Source organism: Quercus robur, chromosome 12 (genome assembly GCF_932294415.1).
Source record: "Quercus robur chromosome 12, dhQueRobu3.1, whole genome shotgun sequence".
Classification (NCBI taxonomy): domain Eukaryota; kingdom Viridiplantae; phylum Streptophyta; class Magnoliopsida; order Fagales; family Fagaceae; genus Quercus; species Quercus robur.
This window is the reverse complement of record NC_065545.1, coordinates 6700606-6711974: the sequence shown is the minus strand read 5'-3', so window position 1 is coordinate 6711974 and position 11369 is coordinate 6700606. Positions and strand designations below refer to the sequence as shown.

General features: G+C 36.2%; 2 protein-coding genes across 2 annotated transcripts; one reads left to right on the top strand and one right to left on the bottom strand.

Annotated features, from left to right (window-relative positions):
- The first annotated feature begins 790 nt into the window (after positions 1 to 790).
- Positions 791 to 2779, top strand: LOC126710278 (uncharacterized). The gene is made up of 4 exons (XM_050410666.1): positions 791 to 1616; positions 2006 to 2098; positions 2212 to 2279; positions 2395 to 2779. The coding sequence occupies exons 1-4, from the start codon at positions 987 to 989 to the stop codon at positions 2564 to 2566; spliced, it is 963 nt and encodes a 320-aa protein (XP_050266623.1). The 5' UTR covers positions 791 to 986; the 3' UTR covers positions 2567 to 2779.
- Positions 2780 to 3308: 529 nt separating this feature from the next.
- LOC126710279 (14-3-3 protein 7) lies at positions 3309 to 8593 on the bottom strand. The gene is made up of 7 exons (XM_050410667.1): positions 8327 to 8593; positions 7216 to 7522; positions 6654 to 6741; positions 6410 to 6519; positions 6176 to 6324; positions 3745 to 3779; positions 3309 to 3520 (listed from the first exon to the last, which is right to left on the bottom strand). The coding sequence occupies exons 1-7, from the start codon at positions 8391 to 8393 to the stop codon at positions 3515 to 3517; spliced, it is 762 nt and encodes a 253-aa protein (XP_050266624.1). The 5' UTR covers positions 8394 to 8593; the 3' UTR covers positions 3309 to 3514.
- Between the last annotated feature and the right edge of the window lie 2776 nt (positions 8594 to 11369).

The window sequence follows — 11369 nt, the reverse complement described above, 5'->3', positions numbered from 1 at the left end:
CGGCATGTCCGAGGTCTCACCGGAAGGAAGGACAAAAACGGTATAGGAGCAGCTTGAAAAAAATCTAAAATATCTAGGTCAATAGAGAAAGATACGCTGGAAAGTATAACGACTAGGGAAAGCTGCCCTTACTGCCATTCAATACTCTGCACCTGACAGAGCCATACTCTTCAGCTTTTACAACCACCCCCAACCACTCTGGGTATGGGCTGATGGGACAAGTATCAGTCTGGGAAAAATCGATCCTACACGTGGACGAAGGATAAGGAACACATGCAAGTATAAAAGGAAAAGTAAGCAATCCAAAGAGGGAGGCTAGGAAAAATGGCCAAAAATCAGAGCCTCCCAGCTCGCCTCCAGGAGAAGGACTCCCAGGGCGAACACAATTTAGCTATGTATGAACACCACGAAAAACTCACCGTCTGGTGACTAAGGCCTAGTCTTTCAAACCCACGCTCTATAAATGATATTGTTTGGGCCTTTTTACATGCGAACCCAACACGATTATGGGTTGTTGCAAATCACGTCCTTACACTAATAATTTTGATTATTGAATTAATTGTTTGACAATCATTTTAACTTTTCACTGATTATAGAATGATTATATTAACGTATGCCCTTAAAACATACATTAATAAACTATTTTAAAAAAAAAAATTATGAAAAAGTAATAAAAAAAAATTTTAACAATTTTTTCAAATTCCCATAAAATATTTTTTAAAATAAATAATTAAAATATTTCCTTAGATTATACATTAACCGAAACGATTACAAAAATAAAACATCAGCGTTTAACCAACACAACCACAAGAAATTCTCCCAGTCAACCAATCAACGCCTTCTTATTCTTATTAGGTACATAGATTCCCACTCACCCATTTGACCCACCCGCGCTTTCTTATCGGTCTCTAGTCTCTACTATTCAACATTTATATTTCAAACTATTCTACACTCTTAAGGTACTTCCAGTTGGTTCCAAGGCAAAAATGTCTAAGTGCTTCAGCTTCACCGAATCAAAGAACTGGTGCTATCGATCCTCGTTCACCAAATCGGGGCTCCGATCCACCATCACCGACCTCAAAGACGGCACCGTAATGCACTGCTGGGTCCCAAAGACCCACAAAGAGTCCGAGCCCAACCTGCTGCTCATCCACGGCCTAGGAGCCAACGCATTGTGGCAATGGGCTGACCTCATCCGACACGTCACCCCTTACTTCAACGTGTACGTCCCCGACCTCGTGTTCTTCGGAGACTCGTTCACGACTCGGCCTGAGCGGAGCGAGTCGTTCCAGGCCGAGTGCGTGATGCGAGTCATGGAGGCCAACTCGGTGAGGAAGCTGAGCCTGGTGGGCCTCAGTTACGGTGGGTTTGTCGGGTATAGCATGGCGGCGCAGTTTAAGGAGGTGGTGGAGAGGGTGGTGCTATGCTGCGCCGGCGTGTGCATGGAAGAGAAGGACCTGAGGAATGGTGTTTTCAGGGTCTCGGATTTGGAAGAGGCTGTTAGGATATTGGTGCCTCAGACGCCTGAGAAGCTCAAGGAGTTGATGGGCTACACTCTGTTCAGACCTCATCCTTTTGGATTCATGCCCTCTTGCTTGCTCACTGATTTCATTGATGTAAGTAATTAGCTCTCTCAGACTCGGACTAAGCACTCTTATCTTGTCCACCCATTCACACTAACATACAGACATACAATTGCGGACACTTGTCTAGTTGTAACTACTCACTACTCACTAGCAACCAATAATTAGATAGCACGTGCTCTATCTTCCATTCAAAATAAAAACAAAAAATTTGATAGCACATGGTTATAGTGATTTAATTTGATTAACAAAATGAATTGAGGACCCATCTCTATTATATATATATATATATATATATTAATGCTGAGATGGCGAAAGCTTGAAAAGGTTGGTTTTTTACCCAAAAAAAAAAGTACGTAGGTTTTTTTTTTTTTTTTTTTTTTTTAATAATAAATGTACATATTCGTTGGCTGTATGGGCAGGCAATGTGCGCCGAATATGTAGAGGAGAGGAGGGACTTGGTCCGAGCTATTCCCAAAGACCGGAAACTTGTAAACCTTCCTAAAATATCTCAGGTTCAGAACTGTTTTTCTTTTTCTTGTTTTTCTCTTATTTCTCCCACACAGCTAATGAGTTGAATGCAAAAGTGGAAAGATAATTCAATTTTCTTTCACATCTTCTCATGCAGCCTACGCTGATAATATGGGGAGACCATGATCAAATATTCCCATTGGAACTGGGTCAAAGATTAAAAACGTATAAACCCTGACTTTTTACCTTTCACTATTTAGTACTAATATTGATTAGTTTGAGTGCTTGATGCAGTGTATTATTAACTTTTTTTATGTACTGGGGACTTGTTGAAATACAGGCATTTGGGGGATAATGCTCAACTAGTAGTCATCAAGAATGTAGGGCACGCCGTCAGTGTAGAGAAGCCCAAAGAGTTCTACAAGCACTTGAAATCCTTTCTGGTTGATTTGCAATTCCCACTAAGTCCAACGAGTCCACCTCCCAAGGATCAAAATAAAAAAAGGAGTTAAGATGGGGGCTAGAACAAGAATACATTTTAAACCTTTTATTCCACTTTACAATTCTTAACAAGTTTTTTTCTTTTCTTTATTTCTTTTTTTTCATTTTTCACTTTAACAAGTCTTTTACCAGGGAAATAATGTAACTTTTTCACCGACTTATACCCCATTTTCAGCAGTATAAGAATTTATAGTTCCACAAATATTAGTCATTACTTAGTTTCACCAGTATGCTTCTTTTTTTCTTCTTTTTTTTTTGTTGCTAAATAAAGCTCTTAAATACTTATTCCTGTACATCTGCGTGCTTGCACTTAAAAAAATATATATATATATATATATATATTTATCAGTTTTATAAGATATGACAATCAATTAGATATCAAAGGGCCTCGTTGTAATGCGACTGCATCAAGTTTATACAGCCTACGTCAGCTCCATTTGTTTCGAATCATCTGTGACTAAACGACAAGGGTTTTGTATACTTTTCACCAGTATACAAAACATCTGTAACAGCTTACATGTAAAGCAATACCACGAGGTATTTAAGTGTTACATTCAAAACTTCATGAGGGTTGTGTGTTTTATTGATATTCCACAATGAGGTTGTATATTTTTTTTCCAGAAAATAATATTATTCATCTCTCTTTACCAAGTATAAGTTCAGGACAGATGTTTCATATTAGGTTGCAACTGATAGATGATAAGGCTAAGTGATCAACCTAACAGCCTGCAAATAAAGTTAAAAACAGGCAACTTAAACAAGGTAGATCACATTGACATAAATGTCCATCACAATCATAAATGTAGCAGATAAGGTAAAGTTTAAAGTAGCAGATAACAGTACAAGCCAATAGTCACAAATCCTTGTTCTACTACTAGTAAGCAAATAAGCCCTGCGCACACCCTACCATTCCTCCCTCAACGAACGAAGGTTCAAAGAATAACTCTTTCCTATCCCAACTAACTCTGCAAAATCGAACACTAGTGAGTAATTTATCCAAAAGGAATGGGAATATGAAGGGGAAAAAATTGTAAAGTAAACAAAATTACAAAATCAATCTGAAAGAGGATCTAACAAGAGTTGATGTTTTAGACTAGTCAAAATTCACATTCAACCCAAAGGTAAACATTTGCGTTTTCTATTTCACTGCATAAATAATAAATAAATAAATAAATAAATAAAACCTTACCTCTGCTGGAGATTCATCAACTTTAGATTGCTCACCTGCGAGTTTCAATAAATCAAAATAAACGACTCATCAACTGTCGAATGTAAAATTCCTACTTCAGCACAAGTCTACAGCATAAGTCCAAGAAATTGTATTTCCCAGGAGGCCACACAAATTCTTATAGCACAAAAACATAGTAAAAAACATAAGACTGAGAAATTGTATTTCCCAAGGGACCACAAACAGTACATAAAATAAGCAAAAAGCTAGCTTATAATCGAATGCCAAACACATGTATACTAATAGCTGATTATCTAAGATTTGTCCTAGGTACCATGGTTGGCAGAATAACAATTATAGATTTCAAACTTTATGACGAGTCATCTGTGCCTAATCTGAAACACTCGAAGCTGACCAATCACTGGGTTTGATAAAGTCAAGGTGCAGTAAATGAAGTCATTGAAATGTCCTTTTCAAACGTTTAAATATTTAAATAAAGCTTCAAGTACATCTTTTAAATAAGTTTGCCCCTCCCCCTCCTTTCCTGTGGCATTATCATATTCTCCCCCACAAAATTAAACATGCATACTGATAACGAAAAGCGTGAAATCAAAGATAGACATGTAATAACAATTCTAGGTGCACAACTTATACATAGGTCAACACAACACACATTGCTCCATTTACAAATAAAACAAGAAGCAAGAAGACTCATTGGTCCAATGAAATGTCATATCAACTGTTGTATACTGGTCACTTTTAAACAACCTCCCCCCCCCCCCTCTATTTTTTTTTTTTTCCTTTTTTTTTTATTTATAGGTACTCAAACCCCGTATGGGGTTGAACCCAGTCATCCATGCCTTGTTTATAAGGTGGGAGTTGACATTTGGTCCAGCAAACACTGGATGTGTGGCTATTAAAAGAGAAGAAAATTTATATGATTAAATTTAGTTACACAAAAACAAATTCTAGTAACAATTTAGTTGCTAACAACTTGCATCTGAACATGTTGTAAGGTCATCAAACCAATTTTCCACCACAATTAAAAAAATAATGAAACTACATTGACATCTTAGATGTATCTAACTGTCAATTATTTGATACCAGTCTCCTCTCCTTTGTTAGGAACTTCCGGATAAGAAGTAGATGCCACCCAAGTTTATCTCATACAAAAAGCATATATCATGAAATCCAGTCTTATGGGCCGCAGACCAAGGTGCAAAGTTGGAAATGGTTTCAAGGCTGATATCAAATATATGCCTCACACCCCATATAGCTATGACAAAAACAGTACAAATTTGATCATATAGGAATTGTCATATATTATGCAATGAAAACCAACCCTATAATTCATGTGTGTTCATTGCAAAGATTAACCTCAACAAAATACATTAAGATCCCACTTAGACTATATTTCATTTCTCAAAACAAGATAATATGAATTCAAAAGCATCACATCCACCCAAATCAGCATGCATCCATTCTCCTTGACACCATATTCTCTAATACCATCCAAGTTCAATTAAAAGCAGAAATTTATTCTAAGTTTAGTTTCTCCTTTACCAGATTTAATCATAAACGATAAGGCCATATACATCAAAACTGTTCACTAGGGCTTGAAATTTGAACTTAATATAAAAAGAGAAAATGTTGCATTACAAACTTGGGAAATCTCTCTATCCTGTGAGCCTAGACTTTACAGACCAACTTTAACCGGTTGCAGCAATGATAGAAACACTATATTACACGAGTCAAAGGACAAGGGCATTGAGATCTACATATCTGCTTCACCTCTCCCCCCACCCCTGAGAAAAAGTCCAATAGCTAAACCTAGCTGAAAATCTATTCCAAAGAACTCTCATCCAACAGTTATAACCTGATTCTTACAAGTAAAAGCTTGCTCAAACACTTTGAAATCAAATCAGGACAGTCTGAAGTCTTTAGTCACAACTTCAAAAAGATCTTTTGCACCAAATGTAAATTTATCCCCGATTCTTATTTTTTTTCTATTTTAGATAAGCAACAAAATTTATTAATAAAATAGATTACTTCATGCTCACAATGGCGAGCACTTCTTAACCTAAAAGAATCATTTTCACTTTAAAACATCGGTTTTCAGGATGTAATTGCAACCTCATTAGCATTAGCCCCAAAATAAACAAGATTTCATGTTAATCAATCTATCAGAAAAACAATGTATAACTCATTGCAAGGGGATCCAAAGAATATTACCACCAAATGTAAGTAAATTAGAAAATGGCCTATATTTAATTTAACAACAAATGCTAGAAACCTTTTTTTTCTCTGAAACTTATATGCACCAAACCTTAAACTCCTCAGCAACAGAAACTACAACTAGAAGAATCGATATAATTTGAAAGCATAAATAAGTCAACAGAAGTCTCAAAATCCCCAGAGCGAGCCAGAGATAGAGATTAGTGACAATTATTACCTCCCTCTTCTGGCAGATCTGAGGTCCATAATGTGAGATTATCCCTAAGTAGCTGCATGATAAGGGTACTGTCCTTGTAAGATTCTTCATTAAGACTATCAAGTTCAGCAATAGCTTCATCAAAAGCTTGCTTGGCAAGGTGGCAGGCCCTGCACAATGCAGACATGGTTAAACAAACCACTACTACTTCTAGTTAAAGAATACAGACTTATAGAGAGAGAGATGCATATCAACCTCTCAGGGGAGTTCAAGATCTCATAGTAAAAAACAGAGAAGTTCAGAGCAAGGCCAAGTCTGATTGGATGAGTTGGGGCCAAATCAGAAGCAGCGGTACTAGTAGCAGCCTGCAGCATAAGAGCAAATCCAGATAGCAATTTAGTTCAGTGTATAATAATATGAGGAAAACATAAAAGGGGGCAGGGGAATTTAGTAACAGAGGCAAAAGGAGATTCAGCAAGAGAAACCAAGTAAAACATACCTCATAGGCCTTAAGTGACTGATCAGCAGCTTCTTTACGGTCTTCAGCGGATTTGAACTCAGCTAAATATCGATAGTAATCTCCTTTCCTGTGACACAGAAATATGGATCACAGTCCAAATATAATCAACACAAACGCATAAAAGTACCATAAGAAAACCAACACTACATACTCAAATAATCTGTGAAAGAAAGGAATATACACAACCGGAGAAAGCACCCCCCAAACAAATATAGAGAAATATCACTAAGAAATAAGACACTTGGTAGCTGATCGTAGCACACAAAACAAGGGACCGAGAAGACTGGTAGTTAAAATCCCCTCCAATATAGATTTCTAACCAACAAAATTGCAAGTAAAGTTCATTCATCATTGGCCTAGAATCAAACCGGTTTTTTTTTTTTTTTTATAATAAATTTGGCTACATGAATTAATGTTAAATGGTTCAACCCAACCCAATTAAACCCACAGCCAAAACTGCAATTATTTCATACACAAGTTCATAATTTCAAAGTAAGTTGAGTTAAGTCTGGTAGAAGAAAAACAGTAAAAGAAGTCTCACATCTTATAGTAAAAAACAGTTGATTCCCCAGATGAGGAAGATGGAAGGAGATGATTATCAATGACTGACAAAATGTCATTGCAGATCTTAGCGAGCTCGTCTTCAACCCTCTGCCTGTACTCCTTAATCCGTTTGACATTTTGTTCATTCCCTTTGGCCTCCTCCTTCTGTTCAATGGAAGACAAGATCCGCCACGATGCCCTTCTTGCCCCAATAACATTCTTATACCCAACAGACACCAGATTCCTCTCCTCCACTGTCAACTCCACGTCCAGTTTAGCAACTTTCTTCATTGCTTCAACCATCTCTGGAACAAGAAAATGTGACAAAATAATGACTTAAAAAGTCAAATAATTACTAAAAGTCCACTATTGCTCTGCAAGGATAATGAAAGGCAAACTACACCTTTGGATCTGAATTCATTTCCGTAGATGTAATCGCAGGAAAAATAAATAAATAATCAGCGCGGAAAATTCGCTAAATTTGCACATCATCATGCCTAATTTTCATAAAATCACTCTAAACAAAATTTGGTAGAAGTGTAGAACGAACTCATTTAATTGTGAACACCCACATCAACTCTTTACCGATGTCAAATGATAAGTAAACCCCAAATCATGATCATTAAGGCTTTTTTTGGTTCTGGAAAAGTATAAGACAAGGAAAACACTCACTGATGAACAATATCTCAATTAGGCATTTTTTCAACATTAATTAATTAATTAATTAAAACCTAGATGATATCGTTAAGCTCACTTTACCAAAGAGTTTTTTCTTTTCTCTAATCTCTAACTCATTGTTTTACAATAACATTTGCTTAAAAAATTTATCAGATTTCACCAAATAACTTTGTTTTAAATTTAGTATATGCTCCATTTTGTAGTAAAAAAAAAAATCCAAAAGGCGAAACAAATCAGCACTATTTACATGAGTAAAAACAAGTAAACAACACAAATCAAACAAACCGTAATGATCAAAATGAATAGAATATCATACACCTACAAATCAATACAGCCAAAAAAAAAAAACACGAATAATATATATATATATAATCAAAATTTTGCTGAAATAGAAAGGAAAAAAAAAGATCCATAGAAATAAAAAAAGATACCATCGTATCGCTCAGCTTGCTCAGCAAGTCTAGCCAAGTAAACCAGATGTTCTCTCTCTTTCTCCATAGCTTCGTTTCTCTGCTCCCTGTTTCTCTCTCTCTCTCTCTCTCTTTCTCTTTTGGAAGCCTTATGTTATGATTTCACCAACTGCTTTCTGTGATATGCGGTACGAGGCGATCGGGCCGTTGGATGTGATATATTGTACTACTGTATAGTCAATTTTGTATAGGAAAGGAATCGCGGTTGGAAATGGGGGCTTTGCTTTGGATTTTGCGAAACCCTTTTGGATCCTCGAGAGGTGAGATCTCAGCCGTTCGATGATATGGTTTGTAGGAGATATGGGCCGTTGGATGAGAATTAGGTGTTAGTGATAGTCACATGGTGTGTGATGTTGACTGGGACGAGCACTGACGGCTGTGTGATAGTCGTAAAAAAGAAAGATTGATAAAATCTGTGTGCTTGTAAATGTAATTGTATGTGTGTTTGCGGTGATGATTATGCCGTGGGCTCCACTTTTTTGTCTAATTTGTCAACTTTATTGTATTTTTGAAATGTATTCTCATTCATTATTATATAGACGGAAAGATCCTTCTCAAAAAAAAATATATAGACGGAAAGATAGCGATGTACGGTTATGTATTTATCGCTCCAACCGTCCCAACCCCAATTTCCCAAGGGAGCAATTCCTAGCGAACTTCGCGGCAACTGCCTTGGCCCACATTTCCTTTTTTACAATGCGTAGGTTCCGATTTCAAAGTTCAAACAAAAATACATATTTTAGTTTTACCCAGAAGAACCTGGTATTCAAAATATTCCTTTTTTTTTAACTTCTTTATTTTTTTTAGTTTTACCCAGAAGAACCTGGTATTCAAAATATTCCTTTTTTTTTTACTTCTTTTTTTTTTTCTTAAGGAAGGTGGTGGTTTTTTATAAGTAAGGAAAGGCAGTGGTTTTTATTGAAATAATTAAATTTGGAGTGGCTCATCATTTTTTTTGGTAAATTACATATTTAATTCATATTCTTTATACTATATTTTAATTTGGCTTAAAGTCTGTGCTGTGTATTCAAAAGTTTGATCATTTTGGATATCCACTACTGTGCGTACCCAAAATATATGGCTATTGGGCTTAACCTCTACTTTGGCTCACAATCTATTTGTTTTGTGGGCTTTTGGGTTTCCTACTGTAAGTGGTCCTATGCTCAGCAGACCTAAATATACTTCTATTTCCTCACGCATTTTTTCTCTTCCTAACAGAATCACTCCTTTGCTCTCTTTAAGTGTTTACTTTCTTTTCCTAGTACTCTTCCCAAAATTGCCAACCCCTTTTCCTCACTCTCTCCTCCTATTTATAGGTTAGGATGAGTGGAGGAGTTATGATTACTTCTCCCTCTTAGTGCGAATGGAGGTCCAATTTCATCATCTCAAAGTGGATGTTTCATCGGAATTGTGGAAGTGGCATTGGAACTAATTCCCACTTCCGACGTTTGCTCGGTAGTGACGTTGTTAAATGCACGGCCGGACAGTTAGGCATAGTGCGCCTCTGGGCAAGAACTCTCCTATCCAGGTCATAAATTATTGGGGGGGTTTGCTTGAGGTGTTCATTGTGGTCTTATTTCGGGTTCCTGAGCCCAAATTGTGCTCAGAGGAATCTAGATCGAGGCTTAAGGTCCAAGTACGAGGACGGTTGTATGACGTGTTGTGGGGCTTAGGCCCGAGGAACACGGGTTCAAGGGCTTAAGCCCTGTATCGGGGGCCCAATTCCTGTACAACCACTATAAGTTTCTTTAAGATATTCTTCCCTCTTTCCATGTGTGTGTGTTAAAAATATTTAGAATTCTCAAAAAAAAAAAAATTTAATTTGGCTTCTAACCTTTTAGTGTCGTATCAGTTTAGTTTCTGCTGTCATTTTTTTTGTGAAAATTGCTGACGTAACAAATGACTAAAATAAAAAGTTTGTTTATTGCCACATCAACGAAAACTTTTTTTTTTAATTTAATTTTGGTCATTTGCCATATTAGCAATTTTCATCAAATAAATAACAGCAAAAACTAAATTGACACAGTATTGAAATGTTAATGATCAAATTAACACAATTAAAAAATTATAAACCAAATTGAAATATAATATAAAATTATCTTAATGTTTTCCTAATGTCATATGCAATGGGGTAAACATTGGGCCTTATTATAACGGGATAAATGTTTGGCCCATTTCAAACATTGGCCGAAACACAAAAAACAAATCCAACATAGACTGACCCATTCTAATAACAAGTACAGAACCTTGGACTATTGATCAAGCCCAATCTTCTTCCTAGCCTAGTTTTAAGGTAGTGTCTGAACTATCAAGGTAAATCCCAGAGAAGATCAACTTTACCAAGGAAGTTGTATGAGATTTCCAGCTGATTCCACAACAACCCCCACATTAATGAAGGTCACCTGCCTAGCATCACTGCATTTAATGTAGATGGAAAAGCCTAAACACTAAAAAAGACCCCAGAAGTCTTTATTCATAATGACTAACCAAAAATGAAAGCCCGATAAGATCATAAGTTATCCAGGTGGATGCCTAAACAGTAAGAAGAAGCTCTAGAAAGCTCCATTCATGATGAAAAACCAAGAAAGAAGAACCCGATAAGATCAAAAGTTATCAAGGTGGACAAAGACAAAACATGAAAAATAAGGAAATAACTCATATAAAAATGAAGAAAGAAGAAAGAGAAAGGGGACACACAAAATACAAAGAGAGAAACACATAGAGTGATAATTGTAACAAATAAATATCATACAAATGCAAGCTTTTTTACATACTTTTACAAGATTGAAACAATCTTTGGTTTCTTATTCAAATTTCCCATTGCAAATTGATTTTAGCGCATAATCTATATCAATTGTGTTCTTAAAACAAGTAATTAAACATTGGTTTATTTATTGCATCCACATCATACACTATCCAACCTTAACACTATTTGTGCTTATTTTCCCCCAAATCAAATTCAATTTAACCACAGTGCATATCTACAATGATAATATTATGGGAA